Below are 19146 nucleotides of genomic sequence, written 5' to 3'. Positions count from 1 at the left end.
AGAGAATGGCAAGTCGCCTATTTGCATATGTGGAAGCTGAATATAAATGCATGAAAGATTTTTATTTCTGAAAGAACTAAGTCTCTGAACTTAGTCCAGGATTTCTTCCACTATTGTGCCTTAGCTGCCTCTCAGACTGGATTTCTAAAGTTGCTCCCAGTAGAATGAGATGCAAAATATTTCCCATTCATTTTATTTATTAGCTTTATTAATAAGTAACAAAGAATAGAATGTAGCATATATGCCATTTTCATTTTGTACCAGTTAGAGTATTTGTTCCCCCAAAAGATTAGGCCTAGACAATAATGCAATTGTGTTCTAGAGAATGTTATGGCTGTATCAGCAATTATGTAACATTTTGCAAAACAGCAGAAGTTCTCAAAATAGTTTTCTTCCTCTATCTATCAGATCTCCCTTCTGTAAATGTATTGTTTCTCGTTACCCAGCACTCTGAGCGTTCCAGACACTGCTGTATCCCCTCACATTTCTACTTCTACCAATTGAGTTTTAAAGCAGCTGTGTATGTTTTGAAATCTATTTATGACAGCTGTACTGGTTAGTGGAATTATATAATTCAATTTTATAATGCACAAAGGAATAAAATATGGGTAAAGAAAGATAGCAGATCCCTCCAACCCCTGCCATGTAAATAAAGCTAAATACTTTGGAAACCTTTATAAAGGTCATTCACTTTTAAAAATGCAACCACAGCTTGCTTTTGCATTAAGTGTGGGTGCCTAAACATTTATAAGAATAGAAATGTTATATAGCCCATTAACTCTGATTATAATCCCAAAATAAGAATCCATTATTTTAAAGTGACCAGAAAGTTAGAAGTATATGAAACCTAAGAATAGCATTCTATGATAGCCTTTGGATTAAATAAGAAATAATTTAAAAGCAATGAAAGGAGAACATTTTATGTCAAAACCCATGACCCAGAGAAAACTTGCATTAGAAAAGAAAATGTATAGTTTCAATGTCTTCATTATTACAGAGAAAATCCGAAATAATAAAAGATCTTAATATAGATGTTAAGAATAATAGGACAGTCCAAAGAAATAAAAAAGGAGATTAATGAAGGCAAATGCTAAAAATGAAAAGAAGTAAATAAACTAACCCAAAAGCAAGTTCCTTGAAAAAAACAATAAAACATAGAAATATTTCAAAGGCCTGCTGAAGGAAAGAAGAGAGAACAAAAATATACAAGTTTAGGAATGAGAAAGCAGTACCAAAAAAATTGAGTTTCAAGAGAATTCTATATGCAATTTCATAAGAACTTTGAAAGCCTAGATGAAATGGATGAACTCTTGGCAAAATATAAGTTGTCAATGTTTATTAAGGAAGAAATAGAATATATAATTACCATACTAGAGTTGGAATGGTAATTAATGGTTTAAATTAAAACCACCAAGGTGAAGGGAAACTAAGAAAACAATCCCATTTACAACTGAATAAAAATAACAACAACAACAACAACAACACACACACACACAGAATAAACCTAGGAATAAACTTAACCAAGGAAGTAAAAGACCTATACTCCAAAAATTGTAAAACTCTGAAGAAAGAAATTGAAGAAGATACAAACAAATGGAAATGTACACTGTGCCCATGGACAGGAAGAGTTAATATTGTGAAAACATCCAAAGCAATCTATAGATGCAATGCAATTCCTGTCAAAATACCAATGGCATATTTCACAAAACTAAATAAATATTCCAAAAAAAATGTATATGGAACCACAAAAGACCCCGAATAACCACAGCAATCTTGAGAAAGAACAAAGTTGGAGGAAACATGCTATCTATAATAATAAAAGTGTAAGATGCTAATTAGAGCAGACATCCTTCTGGATGACCTTCCAGACGAAGCTGTGGCAGTGGGGACTGAGACAGAGGCAGCGGCGGCAGAGGCTGAGCCCCTTGCAAGAATTTCGTGCATCGGGCCTCTAGTCTATGTATATAAAAGCCTAAGCGCCTGAACGATCAAACAACCAGAACGACTGGAACAACAGTAACCACCGGTCGCTATGATGCGCACTGACCACCAGGGGGCAGACGCTCAACGCAGGAGATGCCCCCTGGTGGTCAGTGCGCTCCCAGTGTGAACACTGCTCAGCTGACCAAGCCATCCCGGTGGCCCACCAGCCCAGTGGCCGCCACTCACCCTCTCAGTAGTCCTGCAGGTCCAATCTCTGAAGAATGAGCCAGGCACCGAAGGACCAGCACCACTGGCATGATCCTGACAGCACTGTTGGCCTCCTAAAAGTCAGCCTCGGGCACCAATCCACTACCCTCCCTAGACGCTCCACAAGGAAGAAACAATATAAAAGCAGCTGTCAGGTGGCTCCCGACAACCAGCGTGAATGTCAGCAGGACGTTTCCAGATCCCAGGCCAGCAAGGGTGTCCTACCACCCGCCCACCCACCCAGAGGGCCAATCTCGTTCCCCCACCCCCTTGGGACCCCACCCATGCCTGAATTCATGCACTGGGCCACTAGTTTGATGTAAAATCACCAGTACCACATGGGTTTACAGATGTTTTCTAACATTTAAAGAGCATATAATGATAGATCAATATCATTATAAAATAGATGCAACATTTTAAATAATTTACTTATCAATATAAACAAAGCTTCAAAAATATATGAAAAAATAATATTTATTGTAGAAAAGCAATGATCTTTACAAGTATTAGTTTTAAAAGTAAAGCTATTTGCTTTAAAATCAGCCAGTGTGGTTTAGTGGTTGAACATTGACCTAAACACCAAGTGGTCACCCGTTCAATTCCTGGTCGGGGCATATGCCTGGGGTTTCAGGATTGATCCCCAGTAAGGGTGTGCAGGATTTCTACCTCTCTGTCCTTCTCCCATCCTCCCCGTCTCTAAAATAAATAAAAACATGTTTAAAAATCAGCTATTACCATTTAAAATTATTTAGGAGGATCTAGTGAACTAAAAGAGCCACCTGACCAATAGGAGCCAAAGATACAAGTGAAAAGAAGTCCTTTAGGAATATCTGACGTGAAAGTGATAATGACTATATATTTTTTCCGTCCACACTCATCCCCCTGGATAGCAATGCAATGTCTAAACCAAGAAAAACAAATAAATATCTGTAATTTTCTTGAGTACTTCTGCCTAAGGCTATATGGTCAACAGGGTTAGATGAACCACTATGCTTATTTTCACCTTTAGAAAATGATTTTACAATCTGACATATTGGAAATTCCAAGGCCACTGGGAATGTCTCAGATAATTCTTCCATGAAAAAAAATATTAAACTTTTATTTTTGAAGAAATTGCAGATGGTTTGATTCCATAAGCTTTGATAAATATTGAATTCTTCTAATATAGAACTAAAATGGACTTAAAGTAATATTTCCAAGGAATCGTTTAAAACTGAACTCTGATGTCTCTCTCTACATTTTTATTATCGGCTAAACTGGTGTTGAATATTAAGTGTTTTTAAGCTGAATTGAGTGTGATTTCATCCTGTGTTCCTATCACAACAAAGATAGTGTTTGGAAACATGTCACACTCTTCAGCAAAAGGAATTGCACTCTAGAGTCCTGATCAGAGAGTACCATTATTTTAGAGTTATAAAACAATTTGAGACATCATTTTCACCTTCCTGCTACTGTAAGAGGGAGAAACTGAAGCACAGAAGTGTGTTCATTGCCTCAGCTTGGTGTTCCTGCACCGACTGTTTTCCCTGTTTAAAGCCCCAGCCATGCTGTCATTATGTCTTTTAGCTCAGGAACCTCTAAAGAAGCAGCATGGTGGCAGCTGTAATTAAGTCCTTCTTGATAATGGTTAGAGATCAGGATGAAGTGACCATCATCATTTGGCTGAGCACATATCATATGGGAGCGGAAAATACCAGATGCCTGTCTTACGCTTGATATTGTTCATGTCAGGAGGCTCCAGATGGCAAGTGTTGTTCTCTGTGGTATTTTTGAGACTTTAGGGCAAACAGCCTCTGTGAAAAATAGAAAGTGCATGAGCCTTGACCTTTTTAAGCACCTGCTGTTCAGGGGCTGGCTACAGTAGGCAAGTGTGTATGTTCATAGCAGATAGCCTGCTGGTGCAAAATTTTACTACTTATCCAATTTCTGCAGAGCTAGACAATTCCTATAGACTCATCAACATGAAGATGAAAACATCTTTTAAAGGCATGTAGACAACTATTATTTTAATTCAACTCCTAAATGATAACTAGATGTGTATTTTTTTTTTTTCAAAAAACTAAAACATGTCACCAGTCCTGAGGGTCTTTATCACTTAAATGCAGGTTTTTGCCAGTCTCCATGCCCCCTTTCTAAATGTGTGGATTTACTTGTTGGTCCATTTGGGCCTCAGTGCAGGGAATAAGCATGTGTCTTTCAACTTGGGCAATATTTTCAATGCTTTGTTCAACTTGACTGCTAATTTTGAACCTATGCTTTTTTGTTAGAATATTACTGGTTAAACAAAAAATATCAATTAAATTGTACAGGCTTACCTATGGCAAATTTGTATTATGCTATTGATGTCTTTAGAAGTGAGTGATTTTTCTTTTCTGAAGAATTCTTACAAAAGGGCTCCTTGCCCAGTCAGTGGTGGAGTAGTCAAATATGAGGGCACCATATTTTTTGTCATTTTATTTATAGCTCTATGACTAGTCAGTCAAAGCTTTCTCATTGACTATATTTATCAACTTAAATATATAAAGAATCATTAGAAAAAGGTAACATGGAATTAAAAGCAATGTGATGGAAATAAGCCATGTTATTTTATAAATCTTGATTTATATTTTTGATGGGGTTTAATGTGACAAGGATTGTTTTTACTTGAGTTGCTGAATTGAACATAACTGAAAAAACTTGTCATTACATTTCACTGTGGTCTATTGAAACAGTCCATGAGTGAATGGGAAAGTCTGGCACAGATGAAGTCATTTAAATATACATTGAGAAGTTTTTGAAATAGTAGGGTTAGAATGTGGATGCAAATATAAGGTGTTATAGCTAGTAGATAATAGTAGGTAGTAAGTAGTGGTAGTAAGCAGTAATTAGTTAAAGTTAGTAGCTAGCAGAGGCTAATCTGACAGAAAACAGGGAGCTGGAAAGAGAAATAGGAGGAAAGGAAATCAAATTTCATTAACACAATCCTAAGAAATTACATCAGTCTCAAGAAATAAGAATTTATGTGAAACAATCTGTAATTCTTCAATATATTCTTTTCCATTTTGATTGGCTTTGTTGGGCCCATGATAAGTATATCCTTTCTCACTTAGATTCTCACTGTGGTTCTACCCATTTTTTTAGTGTACTAGGTTGACTAAAATCCCTAACTATCCTTCCTTTTACAACTCTGCCCCTATCTTATACCACCTCCTTTCTGAGGAATTAGTTTAATCTTTGCCAGACCAAGAAGACTGGACCATGTAGTGTAAGGGACACGGAGTTTTCTCCTTTACTTCTCAAAGCCAAGGCCATCACCTTTTCTCTTTTCCTCCTGCCTGCCTTTCAGAAGCCTTGCCTATCTGCCTTGCTGAAGAATTTATCCCTCTTCCTCGATTCTTATTCCAACTCCTTGTACATCTGTTGCTCAAAATTGTCTCCATTAATATCAAGGCCTAACAAAAACAAAGAGCAAAACCCAACTATATTGTTATTTTTCATAAAATAAAGTTGTTTCTGGAGTACCTCCCCTAATTCTACCTTGTACTCTCCCACATATGTGCTTTTATTCCTGTCCTTGTCTTTACCTGAAATGATCCCCTTTGGTTCTCTGCCATCAACTATTCTACCACTCGTTTAGTCAATTTAGTCCAGTGGTGTTTAATAATACGAAGCAGATGTTTCATAAGGGAGAATAAGGTCCCCCTCAGGGAGTGAGGGGGGGCAGCAGATAGGTTAGAATCTCCATCCTCAAGCTGAAAAATATCCCATAATAACTGTTTTTGCATATTTAGCATATTTGAGTTCTGGTGCTTTAAAAATATTTGAAAATGACAAGTTTAATGAAATTGCAGAGAGATTAAGTGACTTGTCCAAGATTAGTGGCATATTGATGGGGCATTTTTAGGTAAAATAGAATTTGTCATTAAGTGTTCACAAAGATTTTCTTTCATGACAATGTAATTTTAAGTTATGGAGTAATTTCTGCCACAATTGATTATTTGTCTCCATCCGAATGAGGTATAGACCATGGTTTTTGGGTCCTTTCTTTAGGCATTCCAGTTCTTGTGTGTGATACGAGGAAACTTGATTCTACTCTGACATGGAAAGTGATTTTCAGCTCTTGGTAATGTTTTGTAACTAAAATCTATGTTGGATAATGTCAGAAAGTTTCATATTGAGTTAGAAGACAGCATTGATCTGGGGAAATTCCTTGAGATGCCTTTCATCCTATGCTGAGAAAGTTTCTCCTTCTTAATGAGTCAAATTTCTGGGAGTAAAAGGGAAAGAGTTTTTCAGAATTGATCTAAAGACATTTTGAAGATAATTTATACTATTCCTAAGCCTGACATCAGATGCAAAAGAACACCTTCCTTTCACCAGCTTCACTATCCTGACCCTCTTCCTTTTGCACTCTGAACCATTTGGTTCAACTGGAATGCTTTTGGTCCTGGAACATTCTGGCAATTGCTGTTGCACAAAATAAACAAAAGATGCAGGAATTAAGGAATGTGGCTGCACATTTTAGGTTAATTCGTTCCTATGTTTTGTGATCTATTAAGGAATCAAATATTTTGGGTTATGAAGAATAACTCTAGGTCAATTTATACAGTATGACCAGACATCTTGAACCGCATTTGGCTGAAGAGCAAAAATGACCTGAAATGTTTCATGAGAAATTATATTTAAGGTTATACTTAAATGAAATAAGATGGAATGCTGGTGAAAGATACAACAGTTTGATGTACTTTTATGTATCACGATACATACATGTATATAACTTTAAATTATTATATTACACTTAGTAAACAATTAACTGACAAGACACAGAGATTTTAACAGTGTTTTTGGAAGTAAAAAAAATCTACTTAGATTTTTTTTCTACCTCTCAATAGTCTAAGAGTACAATTGTTTTTTCTCTAATCAACTTGGTTTTGCACAGCCTGCTCAATTAGCAAGTATCTTCCATTTGCTGAGTTTTCAGTTATCTCGCACTTTGATTTTTTTACTCACTTTTCGGTCACAAGGTGAGAAATGCAGACACTGTATACACACAAGAAGTTCATGCAAAGTCAAGCTCTCAAAACCACATGCAAGCTCACATGGTTTGGAGCTCACACACTTCAGGACCACGTAACACAGGCATGCAGATGAGAGGGAGGGAAATACCTACATTATGAAAATAGAGGATGGTGAAAAAGAATGACATTTTCTTTATGACAGTTATCTAATGCAAACCGTATACCCATAATCTTTACCGGAGTGGAGGAAGGGGCAGGTAAGTGACTTTTTGTGGGGGAGGGGAAAGTGTATATAAATATCACTGGAGGTCAAGTCATCGTTAAAAATTAAGGATTTCTATCCTGCACTTGGCCTCTTCTAGGTTGTCTTTCCCGATTGCTTGCTTTGTATAGCCTCTGCTACATCATGCAAAAAAAGATCAGAACTAACACTGGAAACCAATTAAGAAGCTCTAAACCTGACAGATAGCAAGGGTGTTCTCCACAGTTTACACGAGAATTAAATTGGATATAAATACCTCCTGTTCTTACCGGTGGGTGTTGTGATTCCATGTATTAAGGTGTGAAGCAGACAGGAAAGAGATAAATCTTTCATAAGTACATTGTAAAGAAGCAAGTGGTATATAAACCATATTTATAGGTAATAGAGTCAAACAATGAAAGGTAAATAGATGTCACAAAATAGACTTTATCACAAAATATGGCCACAAAACTAGAGTTATATGGAGAGGGGAGGTACAATAAATAGGTGTTTTATTACTGTTATTGAAATAATCTGGCGTATAAAACAACAAAATTGAGTGGCACATGTGTTGATAAAAAATTCTTGGCACTGCTTCAGCCAACCCAGCATTAGAGAAACCCCGATAGTTTCTGAATGATGATATCTTTGTTAAATAATAATATATAAAAGTGATGAATTTGTAGGTGTTTTCTTGTGAGACTAAAGTGTTAACCTAGTAAGATCAATGTATCAAATAAATTTTCACAAAGAACACTGGGATACTTGGAAATGACTCATGAAGTTCGGTTATGATTTTGTGTAAAATGTGCTAATTGATTGGCTCTTCAAATTAAAGTTTTTTATTATGGCATGTCCTCACTTCTCAGTCAAGTCAATCTCACATACTATGGTAAGTTCATCTGTATGTAAATATGTCTTTCAAATTGGGCAATATTTGTTATAATTTCTATATCTGGACTGCTAATTTTGAATCTTTGCTCTTTTTGGTTAGAATATTTACTAGTCAATTAAAAGATGTCAATCTAAATTGTATAGGTTCACTTATGCAAAAATTGTATTATACTGTTGATGTCATTATATGCAAGGGGTTTTATTTTCTGAATATTTTTAGAAACAGGTCCTTGTCCAGTGGAGGAGTAGCTATATGAAATGCACCATATTTTTAATCTTTTAAAAAATAGGTCTATGGTATGTTATAGAATTTGGACCTGTTATATAGTTAATCTTGAGCAATCAGTTTCTATAAGCCAAACAGCTAGGTCAAAGAAATGTACCCAATTTTCCTAATATTAAAAAGAGCTTGATAGACCACAGTTATGTTGATTTGGGGGCATTGTCAGAGGAATAAATGGTTATGAAAAGTGATTGCTAATGTTGAATTAGCTTAAAAATAATGAAGAAATCTGCACTTCCCTTTTTAAAAGGAAATATACATTAAACCAGATATAGTAAAAGGGCACATAATTAATTTTTTTAATATAGAAAAAATTTTCCATACCATAAACATGAAACTTCCTATCATAAAGTGTTTATGACATACTTAAGCTTCCTAACTTCTTCCACAAATTCTCAAAATGACCTATTTTTTTGAAGAGCGTTAATCTTGGATTTCTGTTTGGGGCCATCATACTTATTATTACTGTTTACTAGGACTTGTATAAAATCTTAATGCAAATGGGTCCAACTATTTTTGGGGGTACTGGTAGGTAGGCCATGTGGTGAAAGACCAAGTCCCAGCTTAGCAACATTCTCTCTAAACAGAAGTGGACACTCTACTGCACATAGTTATATCAGTTTGCATCATGTTATAATGCCTTTGCCACACAGTATAACTAGAATATAGCACCATGCAATGCCATGAATTGAGAATGAGAGATTATCTCCAGGGGAGAAAATAAACATCTGAGAGAGAAAAACAAAAGCAAGGGGTTCAAAGCTGGTGAGACTAGCTTTTCCATTTTGGCTGTAGCTAAAATGCTTATGGTTCTTTTGTTTTGGAAACAGAAATACATACCATATTCATGTCAATGCCGTTGGTGTAAGTCCATGCATGTTGGAAATATTCTTCAAGCCGTTGTCTCAGAGGATTAGGAATTTGGTGAAAGCGAATGAACTCTTTTACTCGCAGCATCTGCATGTGGTACCTGGCAGTTCCCGAGTATAATCTTTGAATAATTGCAGATACATTCCCAAAAATGCTTGCATACATTAGTGCTGGATTGAATAAAAAACAAAGTTATGGGGGAAGACTGAATTTTTGGCATATTACATCTTGTCAGAATCTCAAGTATGTTAATTTTTATTTATCTCAATCCAGTTATGAGGATCTACCATTGGCCCTTGGAGGAAAAACATGGTCAGGCCAATGCAGCTTTAAATTTTATCATTTTGATGGCAAATCTGGAGAGGAAAAGTCTCTAAATTCCTGATGGATTCTTAAAGTTAAAACTCAGGTTGTTTACAATATCAACCTGTAAGCTGGAGTGCTGATTAGAGATAAAATGCATTTAGAATAAATATTTTGTTTGTAGAGAAAGTTAGACTACATCTTTGTTTTTTGCCTGTTTTTTTTTTGTTTTTGTTTTTTTTGTCTATGGGAAGAAGTAAACTGCTATGACACTCTTTCTATGTATTCATGCTTAGGTGGAATAACCTTTTCAGTGCTTCCTGGGCTAAATCTTCATAAGTTAACGTGAAGCTTTTAAGTCTTCTTCTCTTTATCATTATATTGTCATTCTGTTTCTAATAATCCTAAAAAGTGCTATACTGCACAGAAAATCAAATCATGACAAATGGTCTCTACCTTGATCTTTGGATGTGTCGTCAGAACATTAGAGAGAAGGTTATATATGTTTAAGGCACTGGAACTACAATATATCAAGCAGGTGGGAAAAATAAACAAACATGTTGAAGTGTTTGATTCAACTATATTCTATCAACACATTTTTCCCCCCAACACTTTTTATAAAACACTATCTCTATAAACCATGTAAGCCATTTTAAAAGTTGATTTTGGCCAAGTTCAAGGTGTTTTAAAGTGACTTTTCTTGGTAATTGGCTTTCTTTGTCTCTTGGTTAACATGGTCCTTGCTTACCACAGGTGTTCCTACTAAGAGAAGGTTCCAAAGAAAGCAGCGGCCCTTTGTTTTTATCTAATTAAAAGGATGAAAGTTGGGGCCATCTGCAGTGAGGCTGAATTGGGAAGTGTGAAAGACAATATGTCTCAGTAAGGCAGACAAACTGTTTAGGCTGTATCTGCCACAGGAAAAAAATACACGAGGCTAACTTTAATACATGAATAGTTGATTAAGAAGGGAGTTAGCAATACTTGCCTGAAACTGATTCCTGTGATCCAAGGAGATTCATGTGAAAAATATATTTTACTCTTCCTAATTGTAGTGTTGGAAATATTTATGCATGCTGTTATGTCTCCATAGCACCTATCATATGCTCAGGAAACAGTACAAATTAAATTCACTTGATTTAATCAGAGGGCACATAATCAATGCTAGTTATTTTACCTAAACCACATAATTACTTAAGAGACAGGGAAAACATGCTTATTTCATATTTAATAAATACTGTGGTTTTAAATCCATATTGCCATAAGAATGAACCAAAACATTAGTTTGGGTCATAAACAGGTATTTCCACTCCTTGACAAGATGGTAAAATCTAGATTATAAGTACATTGAATACATGAATGACCTGTATTTCTCCTAAGAAATTATATGCTGATGGCTTCTTAGATTATAATAGAGACATAATATTTTTTCTATTGTTTAAGGAAGCAAATAAGTCTAAAGACTGTCAGCAAGAGAGAAGCACATAATGACGATCTTACGTATACATTATTAAGGCAATGCCCATCAACTGGCATAAACTGTGAGTCAAAAGCATCTTGGAGTAATATTTTCAGGCATTTCTTTCCTAACTCACTATTTTATTTAGCTTTTCACAGTAGGGAGTTGTTATTTCATTAAAATTATTTGCTTTAGTTTTAGATATTATAGAAAAATACATTTATCTTAAACATTTCTTCAGCATAATATACCCCAAATCTGATATGCTAACCAAACTAATGAATTTAGTTGGCTATTTAGGTATTAGCTGAAACATGTTGATAGAACAAATACACTTGATTTTTCTACAAATTACACAAACTTAAAAAAAATTGTAACTTAAACATTTTATTGATGTGTAATTTACATATAATAAAATGAATCTGTTTTAAATGTAACGTCCAGTTAGTTTTGACAAATGTATACACTCCTGTAAACACATTCAATATATAAAACATTTTCATTACCCCGAAATATTTATTGTGTCCCTTGGCTGTCTGCTTACTCATTTCAGACCCTAGAAAACCACCGAGGTCCTTTATCTCATTAAAGTTTACTTTTCATTTCCTGGAATTTCATATAAATAAACTCAAAATGTACATGTTCATTTGTGCCTGACTTCTTTTGCTCAACATTATGATTTTGAGTTTCATTTTGTGTTTAGTGTATCATTAAATTATTTTTATTTTTATCACTGAGCAGATTTGTATTGTATGGCCATACTACAGTTTCTCTCCTCTGTAGCTAGAAAGCTCACTGTTTCTAGTTTTTGACTATAATGAATAAAAGTGCCATGAACATTTGTATACAAATCTTTGGGCAAACATTTTCATTCCCCTTTTAAAACCTAAAAATAAAATAGCTGAGTTGTATGGCATGTTTGACTTTATAAGAAATGGCCAAACTGTTTCCTAAAATCATTATGTCACACTCCTACCAGCAATGCATGAGAATTTCACCTCTGTTTTAAAGATTTTTTACCTTTTTATCATTAGTTTTCAGTATTTTTATTGTAATGCATCGTGTGTGTGTGTGTGTGTGTGTGTGTGTCTGTTTGGGATTTACTGAACTTCTAGGATCTATGAGTTATAGTTTTTATCAGTTTTGGAAAAACCTCAGCCATTTCTAAAAATTTTTTTTTTTTTGCTTCCTGTCCATTTTCTGGAAGTCCACGTACACATTTGTTCAAGGTTTGGTATTGTCTGCTACTCCCATCATCTCTGTTAACTCCAGCTGTAGGTTAAAAACATGTTTTTTCTCCTGCTTATGGGTTACATTTCTCATTTCTTAGCATATTAATCTTTTAATGGATGATGAGCATTGTTCATTGCTTGATATTCTTTGTCATCCTTTAGAAATGGTGGATTTTGTTCTTGCAGGCAGTTAAATGACTCATAGATCAGTTTGCTCCTTTTGAGGCTAGTATTTTAGGCTTTGCTAAGCTAGACAACTCTAGTACTATGGCAATATTTTTGTGAGATTTAGGGTTTTCCACTCTGCTGGTGGGAATTGTTCAGCTTACAGTACTTCTGGAATTTATTTGTCAGTATTGGAGGAATTTTACCTCATGCATTTGTGACTTGGTATTCATCAGTAGACACAAGGGGATACCTATACAGGTTTCTTGAGATTTTCTATGCCATGGCTGCCTCTTTTCTGGTTCTCTGTCTTGCCAATACTAGCACCTGCCTCCACAACTTCTGATCCTGTGTTTTTAGCTCAGTGAGACACCTTTCACTGCAGAAAGTGCCTCCAGATTGAAAGCGCGGCTAACAGGAGGCCCATCTTGTTTGTTTTCCTTCTTTGAGGGATCATATCCCCTACTATTTTATCTCCAATGTATAAAAACAGTTGACCTGTATATTTTGTTTAGTTTTATGCTCTTTAAAAAAATATATCGGGGTATTCTAGTTATTCCACCATGGTTAAAAGAAGAAACCCAGTAACATGTTTTCCATGCTATAAACACAAGGATTTCTTCCAAGATGTTTGTTAAGTAGATCATAGATGAAATACATTTGCCTTTGTTTCCTGGTTTATGTGTTTTTAAAAGTTAAATGTCTTTTATTCTATTTATGATAGTTGAATAAAGAATAAATTTGCATATTAGAATACATAGATGTAAGTACGTGAAAATAACTTACATTTACACTTATTTGATGGCTAGCAAATATCAGTGACATTTTTACGATTGTTAAGTTTCAAGTCTTAATTTTACTTTTTTCTTTATTCATGGCTTAACAGGTCATGATAAAGTCCTTCAGGAATATGTACACATTTTTTCCTGTGTGACATTAAGCTTTACATATTCCCACTTTGATTAAGGTTTGCAAAACTGATTTGCTATTCAAATAAAGGATGTCATATAGGAAGTGGATGTCTCATACTCTACCCAATTAACTAGAATGTTTTTTTCTTTTTTAAAAACAAGAAATTCACTTGCAGGAGACACAATCCTAAAGAATCAATAAAAATAACCTCACGTCACATTTAAAAAGAAGAAAGAGTAAAGAAAGAAAGAAGAAAAGTAGAAAGGAAACAAAGAAGAATGAAAACTGCCAAAAATCCCCTGGTTTAGGAATTAAAGATTAGATATATGGGCCAACACTCTAACCACTTAGCAACACCAGTCATGGCTACAAGATTACTTGTTAAAGGGGATTTATAATTCCATGTACAAGCCCCTAAAAAATGTAAAAAATAAACTCTTTGAGTCTATTTTCAAATTTGTATGCAGTATAAGGATGATGCTATTTTTAAGTTTATACATTCATCAATTTGCCAACTGCTTCCTGGTATCAGCAAGGTTATCTTTAGTGGTTCCAAGGTGTGATTTTGAAAAAAAAAATATACTAACATTAAAACATCTTTAGTTCAATACAAACTCTTTTTCTTATTTCAAAGAATGCTCCTTATAAGTAATACTCATGATACTACTCAATTACAAGGTAAAGGTCAATCAGTTAGGCCTTGACATAGTGTCACAGGGAAAGGGATTTATAGGCAATAACAGGGTGATATATATATACACACACACACACACACACACACATAAAGTATATATAGGAGATTAACTTGCATTATTATTAGTGATCATATATACATATAAATTTGTGATATATATTTCTATATCGAATTAGGACATCTAGTAATATAATGTAAGCTAATCTTTCTCATTCCAACCTGCCTCAGCTGGAAATAGAAAATAACCATTGGTAATAAATTATGGACACTCTTTTACAGCAGTAAAGGTGAACTGCAGGTCTTAATTGCTGAATCCCAAGACCCATGTGACTCCAGTTTTATGCTCATGCTTTCCTGAGGTCCTGAAAACCTTTGGTTGCTTCCTTGCAAAGACAAATACACTATGATGCCTAAATATGTAACCCCATTACTTCTAAAATTATATATATATATATATATATATATATATATATATATATATATATATATATATATAAACCTTACTCTAAATGTTCTGGTGATATCAATTTTGTGATATTATTTTGTCCTAATAGATAACAAAAGAGAAGTCTACTTACAGCCAATCAACATGACACAAATTGAAAAGATTTTTTCCGAATTGGTGTTAGGTGACACATTCCCGAATCCTACACTGGTTAAACTGCTGAAGGTAAAATAAAGTGCTGTGACGTATTTGTCTTTAATGGATGGCCCAGAACTTGAGTCACTGTCATTGTAGCGTTTTCCAATCTGTTGTCCTAAGGAATCCAACCATCCGATTTTGTCAGTCAGGTAGGGCCTTTCTACATTCCCAATTGCATACCAAATGCAAGCCAGCCAGTGAGCAATCAGGGCAAATATGCACATTAAGAGCATTAGAACAGCAGCGCCATATTCTGAATACCGATCAAGCTTCCGAGCCACTCGCACCAGGCGGAGGAGTCGAGCTGTCTTCAGAAGGCCAATCAGTGTTGTTGTCTGTGGAAATAAATATGCGTGGTCAGAAACAGTTGATTAAAAAAAAAAGGTATGTCCCTGTGAAGCTAGGTAGCAGGAACAGGTTAAAACAATATGGTGGCATCAACGATAACTGTATATTTGAATTAAGTATTTTCTTACCCACTTTGCAAAATATTCTGAAAATGTGCATTACACTAATTCAGTATCTTGGCATGCAAGAACTCCGGGACCAAGAATTTATCTATCTTGCTTTATGCTCTAACCACCATGGTAAATCATTCATTCACCAACAAACCTCCCGGGGTGTTATTAGTGTGCCTAGCAAGTGCCACACACTGGAAGTAGAGTATTGAAAAGAACATACATTGTCACTTTTCTATGAGAGACAGTTATCTGGCAGACAAAGAGTCTTCTTTTTTTATTTTTTATTGTTTTATTGATTAAAGTATTACAAAGGGTATTACATATGTGTCCTTTTTTCCCCCCGCCCTTGACAATCCCCTGACCTCCCCTACCCCCAGTGTCTTATGTCCATTGGTTATGCTTATATGCATGCATACAAGTCCTTTGGTTGATCTCTTACCCCCTCCCTCCTGCCCCCCAACCCTCCCTGGCCTTCCTGCTGCAGTTTGACAATCAGTTTGAGGCAGCTCTGCCTCTGTGTCTATTATTATTCATAAGTTTATAATGGTCTTTATTATCCATGAATGAGTGAGATCATGTGGTATTTTTCCTTCATTGACTGACTTATTTCACTTAGCATAATGCTCTCCAGTTCCATCCATGCCACTGCAAATGGCGGTAAGAGTTCCTTCTTCTTTACAGCAGCATAGTATTCCATCGTGTAGATGTACCACAGTTTTCTAATCCATTCATCTACTGATGGGCACTTAGGCTGTTTCCAGATCTTAGCTATGGTGAATTGTGCTGCTATGAACATATGGGTGTATATATCCTTTCTGATTGGTGTTTTTGGTTTCTTGGGATATATTCCTAGAAGTGGAATCACAGGGTCAAATGGGAGTTCCATTTTTAGTTTTTTGAGGAAATTCCATACTGTCTTTCATAGTGGCTGCACCAGTCTGCATTCCCACCAGCAGTGCACGAGTGTTCCTTTTTCTCTACATCCTCTCCAGCACTTGTCGTTTGTTGATTTGTTGATGATAGCCAGTCTGACAGGTGTGAGATGGTACCTCATTGTTGTTTTGATTTGCATCTCCCGGATGATTAGTGACTTTGAGCATGTCAATTGATGCAGAAAAAGCATTTGAAAAAATCCAACACCCATTTTTGATAAAAACTCTCAGCAAGGTGGGAATAGAAGGATCATACCTCAACATAATAAAAGTCATATATGACAGGCCCACAGCCAACATCCTACTCAATGGACAAAAACTAACACCATTTTCCCTAAGAACAGGAACAAGACAGGGATGCCCACTCTCACCACTCCTGTTCAACATAGTCCTGGAAGTATTAGCCATTGCAATTAGACAAGAAGAAGAAATAAAAGGTATCCAAACTGGAAAACTGTCCTTATTTGCAGATGACATGATATTATACATACAAAACCCTAGAGACTCCGTCAAAAAACTACTAGACTCTATACACGAATCTGGCAATTTAGCAGGATTCAAAATTAACCCTAAGAAATCTGAGGCATTTCTATACACCAATAGTGAACTTTCAGAAAGAGAGATTATAAAAACAACCCCGTTTAGCATCGCACCAAAAAAATTAAGCTACCTAGGAATAAACTTAACTAAAGAGGTAAAAGACCTCTACTCAGAAAACTACAGGACGTTGAAAAAAAAGATAGAGGAAGACATAAACAGATGGAAGAACATACCGTGTTCATGGATTGGTAGAATCAACATCATTAAAATGTCCATAAGCAATCTATAAATTCAACGCACTTCCCATTAAAATACCAACGGCATACTTCACAGATCTAGAATGAACTCTCCAAAAATTCATCTGGAATAAAAAAAGACCCCGAATAGCTGCAGCAATCCTGAAAAGAACAAAGTAGGTGGGATCTCAATACCAGATATCAAGATGTATTACAAAGCCACTGTTCTCAAAACTGCCTGGTACTGGCACAAGAACAGACATATAGATCAATGGAATAGAATACAGAGCCCAGAAATCGGCCCGAACCAATATGCTCAATTAATATTTGACAAAGGAGGCAAGAACATACAATGGAGCCAAGATAGCCTCTTCAATAAATGGTGTTGGGAAAATTGGACAGATATATGCAAGAAAATGAAACTAGACCACCAACTTACACCATACACAAGAATAAACTCAAAATGGATAAAGGACTTAAATGTACGACGGAAAACCATAAAAAGTCTAGAAGAATCCAAAGGCAACAAAATCTCAGACCTATGCCGAAGCAATTTCTTCACTGATACAGCTCCTAGGGTAATTGAAACTAAAGAGAAAATGAACAAATGGGACTACATCAAAATAAAAAGCTTCTGCACAGCAAAAGAAACCATCAACAAAACAACAAGAAAGCCCACTGCGTGGGAAAACATATTTGCCAACGTCATATCTGATAAGGGCCTAATCTACAAAATTTATAGGGAACTCATACAACTTAACAAAAAGAAGATAAACAATCCAATCAAAAAATGGGCAAAAGATCTAAATAGACACTTTTCAAAAGAGGACATTCAGAAAGCCAAGAGACAAAGAGTCTTCTTTAATGAAGAGAAACAAGTTCACTCTCTATTGGGAAGATAAATAAACAATAAGGTCATTTCAGAGATGAGAAGTGCCATATGAAAATAAGACAGAGTGATATAATAGAAGATGTTTGGGGGCCTGGGTTGGAATGGGGCCCAGTTTATAAAAGAGGGCCTTGCTGAGGAGCTGTCCTAGAATTGAGAAAGATCTGCATAAGGAGAAGGAGCCAGTCAAGCAGATAACTGGGAAACTTATTGGATGATTGCATACATGCAGTAGAAACTATATTTAAATGCATTTTTTTTCTTCTTAAATGTGTTAAGTTGATAAATTGTTTCTTGCTCTCCCAACCATACTGTGCATTTTGCTTTGTGGTGTAATATATGTAACTAATTACATGATTATTATTGATCACGTATCTAATGATAGGACACTTCCATATAATAACATGATACTTAACTGGTTGTTTGGAATTTAAATCTAATAAGTACAAATTACAAGTTTAGTTTTTGGGTTTCCTAAATAATGTCAACTATAAGTACTACATATATCACAGTGCATATAATTATTCCATAGCTACATGGTGTTTACCAATCAATTATTTAGTCATTTTATCTGTTCATTGTTGGTGTTTATTTCACAAAGTGCATCCAACTGAGTTAAGAACATATATTTTAATTAGAGAAATAGTTCATGACATAAGTATCACCCTATATCTATTCACATTGACTTGGTGGAAAACTGGCACTAAGTGTCAAGAAAAACATTTTCATTAAAATACTGTAATTGTTGCATTTTCCCCTTCAACCCCTCCACCCCCCTTGGGTCAAAATGGTGACAAGAGAAGGGGAGATTTCTCAGTTTCACTGAATTCTTTAATTAAGGGAGTACTGACACCCTCTACAGGTGAGAAGGGCTTGTGTAGTTGAGACATTCTGATCACAATTGGACAGCAGACTTAGCTCATTTCGGAATGTGTGGAGAGGCGAGTCTTCCCTGTTTTCAATGCTGGGTTCTTTTTTTTCAGGTGCAATACAGAAAATAGTTTTTTTTGTCCTTCACAAATTTAAAAGTATATCTCATCGCAGTAAATAAACGGAGAATTTAAGTTAGTATTAAGTAGTTCGTTGGGAGAAAAGTCAACTTTCTACTATTTGTATTATCAGCATTTTAGTTTAGCACCTATGTGCTAAGACTGTTTGATTTCTGCTTTTAGGAAAAGTTAGTTATTTAATCTGTAAGCATCAGTTTT

The 19146-nt window shown here is 35.4% G+C and overlaps 1 protein-coding gene across 3 annotated transcripts in view; it reads right to left on the bottom strand.

Moving 5' to 3' along the window:
- KCNH7 (potassium voltage-gated channel subfamily H member 7) overlaps window positions 1-19146 on the bottom strand; it is a 405370-nt gene that overhangs the window by 40845 nt on the left and 345379 nt on the right. For all 3 annotated transcript variants that reach the window (XM_081095167.1, XM_081095168.1, XM_081095169.1), the window contains 2 exons: window positions 14816-15215; window positions 9446-9645 (listed from right to left, as the gene is read on the bottom strand). In XM_081095167.1, the coding sequence (XP_080951293.1) occupies window positions 9446-9645; window positions 14816-15215 (600 nt within the window). The remainder of the gene's footprint in view (window positions 1-9445; window positions 9646-14815; window positions 15216-19146) is intronic.

The sequence above is a fragment of the Myotis nattereri genome (genome assembly GCF_964212035.1).
Source record: "Myotis nattereri genome assembly, chromosome: 7".
In the NCBI taxonomy this organism is placed as follows: Eukaryota; Metazoa; Chordata; class Mammalia; order Chiroptera; family Vespertilionidae; genus Myotis; species Myotis nattereri.
Note: the sequence above shows the minus strand (reverse complement) of the source record. Positions and strands in the feature narration are given on the sequence as shown.